Consider the following 13,916-nt stretch of genomic DNA (forward strand, 5'->3'; position numbering starts at 1 on the left):
TTCGGACAGCAGAACGATCGCGCGGTCGGCCGAATTATTGTATTCTGCATTGCGCGGCCGGTAATAAAAATAATTAGTTCAGTGCGTGATCTCTCATGTTTCGGACAGCAGAACGATCGCGTGGTCGGACGAAATATTGTGTTCTGCATTGCGCGGCCGGTAATAAAATTAATTAGTTCAGTGCGTGATCTCTCATGTTTCGGACAGCAGAACGATCGCGTGGTCGGACGAAACATTGTGTTCTGCATTGCGCGGCCGGTAATAAAATTAATCAGTTCAGTGCGTGATCTCTCATGTTTCGGACAGCAGAACGATCGCGCGGTCGGCCGAATTATTGTGTTCTGCATTGCGCGGCCGGTAATAAAATTAATCAGTTCAGTGCATGATCTCTCATGTTTCGGACAGCAGAACGATCGCGTGGTCGGACGAAATATTGTGTTCTGCATTGCGCGGCCGGTAATAAAATTAATCAGTTCAGTGCGTGATCTCTCATGTTTCGGACAGCAGAACGATCGCGCGGTCGGCCGAATTATTGTGTTCTGCATTGCGCGGCCGGTAATAAAAATAATTAGTTCAGTGCGTGGTCTCTCATGTTTCGGACAGCAGAACGATCGCGTGGTCGGACGAAATATTGTGTTCTGCATTGCGCGGCCGGTAATAAAATTAATTAGTTCAGTGCGTGATCTCTCATGTTTCGGACAGCAGAACGATCGCGTGGTCGGACGAAATATTGTGTTCTGCATTGCGCGGCCGGTAATAAAAATAATTAGTTCAGTGCGTGATCTCTCATGTTTCGGACAGCAGAACGATCGCGTGGTCGGACGAAACATTGTGTTCTGCATTGCGCGGCCGGTAATAAAATTAATCAGTTCATTGCGTGATCTCTCATGTTTCGGACAGCAGAACGATCGCGCGGTCGGCCGAATTATTGTGTTCTGCATTGCGCGGCCGGTAATAAAATTAATCAGTTCAGTGCGTGGTCTCTCTTGTTTCGAAGCGGGCTTGGTAGTCATATGGCTACTGCTTCTGCCTCATACGCAGGAGGTCGTGAATTCAATCCCAGGTCCGTTCCATTCTCCTACTTTGTATCTTTCTCTTTATTTCTCATGTTCTAGCAATCGCTAGAACTGGAAATGGACTTCCATACCGTTTCCATTACTATTCCTATACCTTCAACTTGAGTATTCTAACAGTAATCTGCTAGAATTGGAAATGAGCTATAGAGCTCGTTTCCTACATCCAATTAGAAATTCCATCAGTTACCTTCTCCTATCTATCACATTGGCAGCTCGTTAACCAAGACGGACCTCTGCCTCTCCAACCTAACCCAGAAATTCCAACAAATTCCGCATGAATTCGTGGCAAGTGCAGAGGTATATTCGGCTTGCAGTAGGCGAGTGATTGCATCATCATTTCCTCCCTCTTCCCTACATTGACTTGCATTCTGACGTGGCAGGCGCCAGTATGACCTAACAAATGAGATCACCAGTACTTGTACATTGAAGATGTGTGCTAGTCCCAAGCAAACATCTGTTGGTTCCCTGTGCAAGAACAGCTGATCTGGTCATAATGGAGTAGCAACTACGAGCAGTCAATCAAGCTCAAGCTCAAGCAAAACGGTTAAACGTCCTATCGATGTGGTATGTCCTAATGTCGCAGTAGTGTTTAAATAGTCCATCCTGGATATAATAGCATCAAAAACAATTGTGGATCCGATAAAACTCTTCGAATAAACCACTAGAACACCTTTTGTTTGACTAAATTCCGTTAAAAATGATGAAAAATCAACATTTTCCATTAAAAAATTGCTTCCTTTGATGATGATGATGATGGCACTGGCCATATCTGACAAACGATTTGATCATGATTATACTATTGTTTGTATTTCATCAAACTCCTGTATGAAGGGCCAAAAATGGGTGGGGTGGTTTCATAAGCAGAATCACTTATGCGAATCCACGGGATGAAAAGAGAATCTCCTTCCAGAAGAAAGTTTGTACATACAATAATATAATCTAGCCCTCATTTCCCAGATTGACCCAATAGATGGGGAGAAGAGCCCGCCCTTCATCCACGAGATGTTAACAACAGGATGTTGGCGATTCCACTCTTCCTATCCAAATCGCTTCAATCGGGTGCCCTGATGGTTTTTTTTATATATAATGATATAGTTTCATATAGTTTTAATGTAAATTAATAATGTATAGAATGGAATTCTCTCACCAAATTTTATTTTGAAAGTCCAGGACAGGCAAGATCCTTTCCACACCGGTATGATTAGAAATGAATTGCATCCTTCAGAGATGAAAACATTAGTCATCCGTCGAGGAATGTTTTGATTGAAAATTGAAAGACAGGGTTCTTGAATCCTAAAAGATAAGAAAGGAAGATGCGAAGCAGTATCACACATAATAACATGAGTTTTTCGTTAAAAAAATACCTATGTTTTCTAATTCTTCTCATCACCACTTGAAAAAATATTGTAGATTGGCGAAAATTAAAAGATATGTAAACGTGGTAAAAACAAATCAACTGTATTTAGCATTGTCATGGACCAGTTATATAACCAGAAACCGACAATAACTATGTTGAAATTCATTTCGGTGGTGATCCGACAGTTGCATAAAGGCGTGATGGTTATATCAATGATGTTGGATACCAGTTCAATAATTTTTAGTTCTTGACAACAATTTGTTCTATGATATGGAATAAAGATATAAAAATATATACTTGCATAGTTAATGTAATGCATGACGTATATGCATACTTTAACAAGGAAGCATGCATACTTTAAAAATAATGGTTTCCTTAAATAACCATTCAGAGTGGAAATTTTCAACTCCCGCTAAGTGCTTGTGTTTTTTTTTATTATATTTACTGATTTACAGTTACAGTTATTTATTAACCTAAGCAAAATAATGTCCGCATATGAAAAAACCTTTATCTAAGATATAAAAACTCTACGACGGTTTGTAAAGCATTAAATCATATAACGGGCTGTACATATTACATTACGGCATTACATAAGCTTTTATAGAGGAGAGGGTCTGATGTTTTCTTATGCACCATATAAATTAAAAATCATTTTTATGAAATCTAACAACAAGAAGGGGGTTCGAAAATCCCAGAAAAATGCTTAAATACCAACCTACATAGGGTACGACCTTTGAGGAGGACCTACATAAGTGTCGTAAGCCTTTAATGGAACTCCTGGGAAGTACAGGGGTTAGACAAAAAGGTTGAGATAAGATAATAAGACAAAATTTTGTCGAAGTTCAAATCAGCAGAACATTGCGTAGAGTGATCCGATTTTGATGAAACCGGGGCCATCGGACGCGGAAACTCTTCTAGTGTGCTGTTCCAATGAAAAACCTGAAATAGTCCCTTGGCCACCGGAGATGTTCCGGGTTTTTCGAGAGTATGTTAAAAATGCATTTTTTTTCTGCTTGTCATTTTATGTGACATTTACTGTCATCATGTTTCATGCTTTCCCCAAAAACTAGAACTAATATGCTGACCAATGCTGGCTGCAGATCAAAAATACGTTGGGTATACACTATTATTTTGGAAATGTTTCTGTGATCATCGTCTCGCAAAGCCTTGAAGATAGATACCCATATTTGCAACCTTTTTGTTTAACCCCTGTAAATAAATAAACTCAAGAAAACCAGTAAAAATCTAAACCATTCAATGACGTAAAATGAAGAAACATAAATACTAATGTCATTAATATCTTCTGAAAAGATGCACGCATATTGAAAGGAATAAAACAAAAAAAAAAAGAAACAATTCATCGTTATATATTTTTAAGTATCTATTTCGAGAAAAATAGATTTTATGCAGAATTTTCTAAAAAACAGTTTTCGCACATTCTATCCAGAATTGATAAGCGAGCCTTTTCTGGACCTGGTCGTTTTTTATTAAGAATCACGTGAATCCAAAATTCTAGAGAAGATATGTAAAATATTATTTGTATTGATTCATGAGAAAGCCTCATCAGAGAATAAATTAATCATTTTAGGACGCCATACTCAACCGAATTTCGTCTATTATAACAATTGTCTTTTAAAATCAATAAAATTTTCAAAACAGATGAAACGCGCAAACACAGATAAAATCAAATATTAATATAGTTAATATAGTTTGATCTCACCAAAACAGCAAAACGAAAAAACATTCCAACCATTGGAGAATACTTGCAGAAAACCGCAACGTAGCTTGGATCCATATAATCATCAACATCGAAATTCTTCAGAGGAAACATCACGATTACGGATAAAATTTTGATCGACATCGAAAACTGCCTGAGATAACCGGTAACTTTCATGATTCTTCCCATTTGATGCATCGTTGGTGAACACCAGTTTCTATTGACATTTTTAGAAACCTGATTACCGGAAGGATACACTGTATCCGACTGATTTCCAAAGGGACTTCGGCTCTCATAAAAGATGGGTAGTATTTTTTCTCATCAGTAAAAAAGCGGGAACTGCTTTACTGCCAGTCGGACTCTTACTCGAGGAATGGATTTATTCCGGTTGGTGTCGAAATTGGCTGGAACACCGAATGGTCAAGTATCTTCTTTGAATGTTGGTACAATATTTTTCATGCCATCTTCCAAAATCCAAACTTGAAGGGTTTTGAGAATCAGATTTTCCCATTAAAAAATTGCTTCCTTTGAGCCTATTATTGCGGTAGTGCTAAGGTCCTATTGTTGTGGTATCGCTCTCCATAAGAAATACAGGCAATACCGCAACAATAGAATTGTCCTTCAAAAAATATCGCAACGATTGGCAGCTGCGTCATATTATTGCGGTGGTTTGTTTTTATTGTGGTAAAAACAAAACAACATAAGTTTAACACTATTGAAGTCATATTTACGAAACTAGAGTTAACGAGCATCCTATTTGACTACTGCAATGTGCAAAAAGATAAACAGTTCATTTTTAAAGAATTTTCGAAATCAATTTTGTTTCGACGCGGTGCTTAACCCCTCCATAATAGGTCGTTTTACGTAGAAATACTAGAATAAGAGATCGGCGAAGACGCCATCTTGTTTCCAATCGAACCGTCAAAAGCGGTTCCAATTCGACTTGTTTACTTTTTGCTTCCATAAGAAGCAAGCAAAAATTTCAAGTGCTGCCAGTATAATTTAAACGATTTCATGCATTTTCATACGTTGCCATTTCGTCAGTTTTTCACTCCGCCGGTCTCTGGTTATAGGGTTGCTAGTTTTACCCTATAGTGATGTGAAATGCTACAAAAAATATAAATGCATACTTTCTAATGGAGTTTTAAATCACAGCAATGATTTTCCTCCAAAAAATCAGATATGTCGTTTTAGAATTCTACACCATATGACTTTCGGAACAGCATTTTCAGAACACCCTAATACTCATCAATTCGAAACCTACCCGAGCTTCGCTCCATATTGGCCAGCAGCATCCCGCCGACGGCATTGTTGCCCTGCTGCACCTCATTCAGCAACTCCGAAGCGACTGCCCGCTGCTTCGTTAGCGGGTGCGCCAGGGGGGATTCCAGCAGTGGGTCGATTGGTTCCAGTGGGCTCATAAGGTGTGCCAGAATGCAAATTTTCGGGTCCGAAACCTCGAGCACGCTGAGCGGTCCGGACTGGGATGGGTCTGTCGTTTCTGGGGTGGGAAGCTATAAGACGGATTGGAAACTGCTCAATTATGGAACGTAATCAGCGCCGGGTAATACTCACGGGAATTCCGGCCGGCAGAAACCGATCTAAACTATGCACCGGGATGATGAAGCAGTCCTTGTCGAGGGTGGCCAGCGAGATCGGTTCACTTCGGGAACTGACAAAACCACCGCTGCCCGGCTGGCCGCCAAAGCTGACTGGCGGTTGGGATCCATCAATAGCGAACATATAAGGAAACAGAGATAAAACGAGAAATCACGTCAATCAGTTTGCCTTTGTTAGTGCTTTTTTTTCAGTACTAGAAAAGAGATCCTTTTCTATATTCATGAATTATTTAAACCACTAGAGAATGTGAACAATAGTGTTACGGAATGTGCCATTCATAGCACTGTTGATTTCAGCTGTTGGATGTGCTGTTTGCGGTGTTTGATGTTTATTTAGCATGCAGAGCAGAAATTGGAAATTTAGTCGGTCGCTAGTTATTTTGATCATTGCGAAACAGAAAGCAGAGGCATATACATTGTCATCATTTTTGTTATATATATCCTTCAAGATTTCAATGGCCAGATAGAAGCATTTAGTTCAATTTAACAAATTTAGTCGAACGCACAGCAACAATTAAGGATCAACAGAACAAAGTAGAAATGGAATATATCAGCTCAAATTAGTGCTTAACCGTACAGCACCTTCGCAATCCTGGATCGCGCTTGTAGCCACGTATATGTACACTTCCAAGACCTTAAAAAGTCGGAATAATATTAAGATATAGTTATGTGTGAAAATTGGAATTGATTTTGCTTATGACGTGTAGTTAATCATTGCATACTGTAAAGTGTAAATTGATTTATTGATCATCTGATTGTTTTTTTTTCAGATTGAAACAATTTGCTCGAAACACGGAACACAAACACATTTCGCATTGATTAAAAAAAGTATAAAAAACACATTTCGCTGCGTATCCAACGTCCTTAAAAAAAATCAACATTCCCATAAAACTGTATCTTCCTGCACCGCGGGCAAAATGCCATCAAACGGCCAGCTTGTGGAGAGGAAGAACACCATGCCACATTGCCACACTCCTATACTGTCTTCGCTGTGGTTCGTGATTGTGATGTGCCCGAAAAAATCCCACCGAACGGCATTATTTGCCATCCCCTCCCACTGGTTTATCCAGCAATGCAGCAATATAAAGAAAATAACATTCGCTGAGTCCGTTTACTATTCAACATTAGGGGAGCGATTCCAGTTGTTGCAGTCAAATGTTAATTACAAAAATTTTAACCCAACTCATAATACTTATCAAATGACGAACGAAATAGACTTAAGGTCACTCCTGACGGAATCCAAGTTCCAAAGTGCTCGCGTTTTCGGTGGCACACCACTCGTTTCAGAGGCGGCGCACAACTGTCATTTTTGTTGATTTAGCTTTGCTGCGTCGCAGCATGCGTGAAATAATAAAAATGACTGTTGTGCGTTGCTTCCGAATCGAGTGGTGTGCCCCCGAAAACGCGAGCACTTTTAAACTTGGATTTCGTCAGGAGTGACCTTAAAGCATAAACTATCATCTACAATTGCAATTGATGGCATACGATTTAGATTGAAGAGTCCTTTAAGTCCTCTAGAAAAAATCACGACTGAGTTAAAAAATAGCAGCCACAATGACTAACAGATCGCGTTTTTCACGGCACAAATAATACCAGTGGTCAGCACATATGAAGACATTTTTTCGAGTATGTTGTATTGGAACAAAGATAAAAGACTGTTTTTTCGAACTGTTGAATGTTGTTTGCTTTTGTGAGTTTTTAAGTTGGCTTCACACAATTACATCTAAATCCCCAGCTCCGCATCCCCATTGAACAAGCTATTTGTTGATTTCTGAGTAGAATGTGTTCTTATCATGTGTATTCTTATCAAATATATTCAAGAAATCCCTGAAGTAAACCTTTAAGATTTGCACTCTACCAGATTGTTTCAAATATGGCAAAGTCACATTCTATTCTGAGGACTACAAAGTGCATATACCACATCTGAAACTAATCGATAGACCTTGAATTATGCGTGTGGGATTTCTTGTATGACTGGAGCCTTATTCTAGAGGAAAAAATATTTTAAGCTCTTTTTAGTGGAATGTATTCAACCATCTAAAACGAGTTAAGTATTCTCCAATATCTTCATAAAGTTGAGTCAAGTACGAGACACTGAAGACGACCAAAGATATCGAAATAATTGGTGGAATTAAATGGAGACTACTTAACTCGTCTTAGACGGTTGTTATTCTAGAGATTTCTTGGATAGCGCAGAACATATGATTAAATCACATTCTACTCTTAGGACCACAAACAGAAAGTACCACTTTCAGAACTAGCCGATACATTTTTGCCTACGCGTGTAGATCCTGAAGCCTTACTCCATTGTTTTCTTGTATGATTGAGGCCTTATTTCATAGATTTTTTTAATAGTGCAGAACCAGAAGTACCACAAAAAGCATGCATCGTATTTTAATTTGGACGATAGACATTTGGATACGCGGGTAGACTCTAAGACTTTACTCCATGGGTTTCTTGAATGACTGTAGTCTCACTCCAGGGATTTTTTTGATGAACGAACATATAATGAAAAGACCTTCTTTTGTCAGAATGTCTCTTACCCGTGGAAACTTACGTAAATACGTATCAGTTCTAATAAAATTGAAGTCAAGGCCAATTAATGAAGTTTGGTCCAAATTTGAGGAAGAGCATACAAATGTATACCCGTTGAGTTTCAGTGTAATTATTCATTATTTTTATCTTTCAATTTGGCGAATGTCTTAGACTGCCAAGAATTAGTATTTTCCCCTAATACCTTACCAGAGTTACTGCACCCTTGATTCATGGGACGTTCGACTGTCTGAACTAAGCCTCTTTTGTTCGTCAGTACTTGAAATATTAAGGACAAACTTTGTGGAATTCTATGTTATTCCACCTCGCATTTTCAAGGGCACCACTTTCAATACTGAAGCAACGAGTAACTGTCGTCTTTCTAGCGATGCAGCAAAACTAAAATAAGAAGATGACAGTTATTCGTTGCTTCTATGTTGAGATTGGTGACTCTGAAAATGCAATGCTGCGGGACATTTCACCTTAAAAAGTACACAAATAAATTAAAATTATTTACTCAAAAAGTCACAAAATTGACGCCAATAAATATTCCGTACACTGAATGCTTTTTAGAAAATTTGTCTAGTAAACAATGATCTGTCAGTAATCAATATCTAGCACATGTAGGGTTTCGTAGGAAAGCTTTATCTAGTGATTGAAAATGCTAGTAAAAAGCGAATAATAATTTTTTAGCACGTTTGATTAAGTGACTGGAGTATGCTCAAAAATGATTTATTGAGCCGCAAAAGTTCTAGCAGAATTCATGGATATGATAAAATTTAACTATTTCGGGACCTACGGAGTGGTTAGAGAATGGCACAAACCAGCTTCAGGATTAGATCCAACAAATTGCCACCGAAGCAAAGTTGTGGTCATGTTGTAGATTGAGGTGCTTCAGGTGCATCGAAAACCTAAGGTTTATCCATAGTTCTATTATTCCACAGTCAACACAAAATCATGTATGGTGCAACATAAGATGCTAAAGTTAATGCGATATACGTACATACCATACAATGTACATGTACCATACAATACACGATACACCGCTAAAACCAATTGAAGAAGGTTCTCGTAGAAAAATGACAGAATCTCTCCCCGGATACAATCCCTAAACTGGCAAAAATCTATGAAAAGCGCAATCAGAGCGTCATTGTAGCAAAAATGGGTGTACAAAGGGTTAATATAATGTTTTTGATAACGTTTTGAGCACTCTACGGACAATTTTTGGCTTTGATTTTGTATCTTTTTTCTGTCGAAAAGATTAGACTGCTTATTTGTTGAATTTAACGCTGAAAAGACAAACATATATATTAGGGTGGCTCAAAAAACACTTTTTCAAATTTTTTGATGGGCCGCTCTCTTATTCGGTTCTATTTGATGCCCTGATGCTCTGGACAAAATTTCAGCCAAATCGGTCAACGTTTGGGCGGTGCTAAACTCGTTGGAAGTTTATATGCAAAAATGTATGCAGAAACATCCCAAAATAGTGATTTGCAGTTGGACGGCACAATTTACGATCAAGAACCATGATACTCATTCAGTTCTTGTAGAATTAAATACAGAATGTTATGCTGAAAACCGCGAGAAGATTAAAGTTCATTACGCAAAGATATAAGCATTTTACTGGAGTGTTGTAGGGGTGAATTTATTTCTTTTCAAAGGTAAAAGAAACGAAATTCTCTCCAACCCCTCTTCAGAGAAATGCTAATAACTTAGCCTTGTAAACTCTAATCTTCTCGCGGTTTTCTGCATAACATTCTGTATTTAATTCTACAAGAACTGAACGAGTATCATGGTTCTTGATCGTACATTGTGCCGTCCAACTGCAGTTTACTGTTTTTGGATGTTTCTGCATACATTTTTGCATATAAGCTTCCAACGAGTTTAGCACCGTCCAAATGTTTACCGATTTGGCTGAAATTTTGTCCAGAGCATCAGGGCATCAAATAGAACCGAATAAGAGGGCGGCCCATCAAAAAATTTGAAAAAAGGTTTTTCCATACTAATTTGAGCCACCCTAATATATATTGTACTTTTTCCCAAAACGATAGTTACGTTCGTTTTAATTCATTGAATACGTTTTATAAATGATTTTATATCCGAGCCATTAAATACTGTAAGTACAATTTTTTTTGACACAGTTTATGTTGCTCACATTATTGTTTTTTAGTAAAGCTCCAACCATATTGTCTTAAACCAAATTTGTCAAATTTGCATTCTGGGGTCGCTTTTTACGCGGATTTTTAAATTTATGCTGCTTTTTACGCAGATTTAAAAAAAAAATTACGCGTTTTTTCAAAAAAGTCTTGAAATCACGTAAAAATCGTAAAAAGTTGAAAGTAATACACCCGATTCTGTTTTCACAGGGATTTTTTTTACACGGCCGTGTAAAAAAATCCCATACAAAATTTTTGGAAAGTTACTCCATTTGGCATGGAGAAATCATAAAACTTGTTTAACACGGATTTTCAAATTTTGAACTGAAAACTTTTTTTACACGGAACGCATCCCCCGTGTAAAAAAAGAATCGGATGTACAATGAAAAATAAGAAGTAATATGTGAGTAGTAAGATGTGTGAAGCAAGAAGGGAGAAGTGAGGAGTGTGAAGTGAGAAGTGAGAAGCGAGAAGTAAGAAGGAAGAAATGAGAAATGACAAGTGAGAGGCGAGAAGAGGAAGTGAGAAAACATTAACGTGAAGTGAGGTGTAAGATTTGGGAAGTGTGAATTAGGGATTAATATGCGAGTAGTGAGAAGTGAAAAGTGATTTTTGAAAGTAAGAAGTAAATAGTGAGAAGTGAGATAAAAGAAGTGAGAAATATGAAGTGAGAAGTAATATGTGAGACGTGAAGGGACGCAAGAAGGGAGAAGTGAGAAGGTAGAAATGAGAAATTTGTTTGTTTCTAGATTAAAATCTAATCTAATAAAATCTAATTGAATAAAACTTAAGTTAGTTGATTACGGCCAACGGCACGGACAGAGTCGAGTATCCGATGACGAAACACGTCGACTGGTACGTTGAGGTCAAACATGTCGAAAAACTCATAGGAGCACCGGTTGATTGACCGAGTTGGTTCGTGTACTGCATAATTGCAAGTCTGTGATTTTAGATACAGAAAGGAATGCTGACGAAGAGGTTTTTCAGGTGCATACAGATTAAGTTGCGACAGTAATTTTGGACAATCGATATTTCCGGTGAACAGCTTCCCAGGAAACGTGACTTGAGCAGCTATTCATCTTACATCCGTACCTTGAAAAGGGCACCCAACAATAGCAGATGATTCAAGTGTTGATCGCACGAGGGTGCAGTAAAGTACTCTAAAGCAAAGCGGATCACGGAACTCGTCGGTGATTTTGAAGATGAAGCTCGATTGACAATTCACTCGGGCGACAATATCATCGTAGTGAAGTGTGAATGTCAGTCCGGTATCCAGGATAACGCCAAGATCCCTTATATGCTGAACTGGAGCAAGCGAATGTCCAGATATGACGTAGTCAAATATGATTTATGCGTTTTTTCGATGATATGAAATGATGTTGCATTTTTCAATACTTAAGCCCATCAGATTTCTCGAGCACCAGTCTTCAGAAGTACACAGCATGTTCTGTAGGTCGGTGCAATCTGTCATTCTTTTTATAATGTAGTACATTTTCGTCTGCGTAGAAGAGGCGGCAGCCTGGTAATAATAGCAGAAAAACATCATTTAGGAAGATCGAGAACAGCAGAGAGCCCAGGTTACTGCCTTGAGGTACTCCCGAATTGATGGCAAAAGCTTCAGATTCCGATTTGCCAATTTTAGCCCGTATCAGATGGTCCACCAGGTATGACCTAAACCAATCCACAGCCGTTGATGAGACGCCGAGTATCGTCAATTTAGCAAGCAAAATTGTATGGTCTACAGTATCGAATGCTGCTTTCAGATCTAAATATATACGCTGCGTCAACTTGCCATCCAAAATCCATACAACGAAGACAGCTAGACGTGAATTGTACCAAGTTCGTTCTAACCGACCGCTTCGGATAAAAGCCATGTTGGTCGAAATCGATGTAGTTTTTAAAACAGGCAAACAAAGAGTCATGCATAACAATCTTGAACAATTTTGAACAAGCACATAGAGAGATAATTCCACGTTAATTAGAAATGTTCAGCTTGACCCTTTTTTGTGGATCGGGAACATATACGAGTGTTTCCAGAGTGCAGGTAACTCGCTGTGCAGTACCGAGAGTTGGAAAATTCTCTCCAGAGGGCGGTAGAGATTAACAGTGCACCGTTTCAGAACTGAAGATGGAATTCCATCGGGGCCAGTTGCAAAGGAAAGCTTAAATTTGCGCATTGCAGTCATCACCATGTTCTCAGTTTTGTGGGGAATATCAAAATTAATTAGATCGCGTGAAATCCCGGCAGTAGCAGCTAGCACTTGTCCCGCCGAGGAAGAGAAATCGTGGAACACTTGCTTGAATTATCGTGCAAACAGATTGCATTTCTCGCTTTCGGTATTGACTGTGTCATTTCCAAGAAAAATATAACATGGCAGCCCAGATTCATTCCGTTTGGAATTGATAGACGATTAGGCTAGATGTACCAGTTATGGCTATAGCACCAGTTGTCGCACTAGGGCTTTATATGCCAAATGGTCAATCAAATCACCGCAAACCAAGTTCCTATTGATAAAGCATATCCATATGATACGATAATACCTTTGATTTCCTCCAAAACAAGAAAAGTATAATTGTAAAAATTGATTTTGCCTAATTTCTGACGTCCTTTGCATCATTTGTCGCATTAGTGGTCCCAATTTCGCCAATCCCATAAGAAAATAATGGGATTTGCCAAATATGGAACCAAAATTAAGAATAGTGCCACAGCTGGTGGCACTTATGGATAAATCAATTTTAAGGATAATAACAAATTTTATTTTTTTTTAAATAGTTGTTCTTATGTATGGTGACAATTGGTACACCCACCCTAAAAGTTTTTCGGGTTCTTGCGTAAATTCGCTTTCGTGCGTCTGACGTGACGATTGTAAAGAAAGTGGTTGTACTTGCGGTACCGTTTGTTTGCGAATAAGCTGTTTGTAATAAGGTGAGCGAGAAGTGCAGTATTTTCGGAGGGCGGTTGAACGTTGTCGATTAAATGCGCGTAGGCGTGGATACGACCATGCAGGTTTCCGCGGGGGTTGTCTTACTGGAACATTATGGAAAAAGGCATCTTCCAGGACAGTATTGAAGAAATCCACTGCATCTTTGAAGCTGCTAGTCGATTCAATAAATTTCCAGTCAATGTCCGCCAGTGCGTTTTCAGTGCAGCATAATCAGCACGACGAAATTCCAGAGAGTAGTCTTCAGATGACGGTGTATAAGTAATCGGATCAGACCACATCGTGCTTTCGTGCTGTGCGGTTCTTTCTCTATTTGCGGAAGGAAGTTTTTAATACTACCCGAAGCTATTTTAATTTCAACGGTGCTTCTTAGCGCTATTTGTACCCACTGATCCCGTTACGATCTTTGCAAGGACCCGTGCCTTCGTTTTACGTTGGAACCGTTTGCGGAAGTAAAATTCCGACAAGCGGTGGTAATCCTGCAGGGACACCGTTCTGGGAAAAAACCTCTTAGAAG

At 38.8% G+C, this 13,916-nt stretch overlaps 1 protein-coding gene across 3 annotated transcripts in view; it reads right to left on the reverse strand.

The window, feature by feature from the left end:
* LOC134225652 (uncharacterized) overlaps positions 1–13,916 on the reverse strand; it is a 312,634-nt gene that overhangs the window by 21,144 nt on the left and 277,574 nt on the right. For all 3 annotated transcript variants that reach the window (XM_062705909.1, XM_062705910.1, XM_062705908.1), the window contains 2 exons: positions 5,726–5,862; positions 5,415–5,664 (listed from right to left, as the gene is read on the reverse strand). In XM_062705909.1, the coding sequence (XP_062561893.1) occupies positions 5,415–5,664; positions 5,726–5,862 (387 nt within the window). The remainder of the gene's footprint in view (positions 1–5,414; positions 5,665–5,725; positions 5,863–13,916) is intronic.

The sequence above is a fragment of the Armigeres subalbatus genome, chromosome 3, assembly GCF_024139115.2.
Source record: "Armigeres subalbatus isolate Guangzhou_Male chromosome 3, GZ_Asu_2, whole genome shotgun sequence".
In the NCBI taxonomy this organism is placed as follows: Eukaryota; Metazoa; Arthropoda; class Insecta; order Diptera; family Culicidae; genus Armigeres; species Armigeres subalbatus.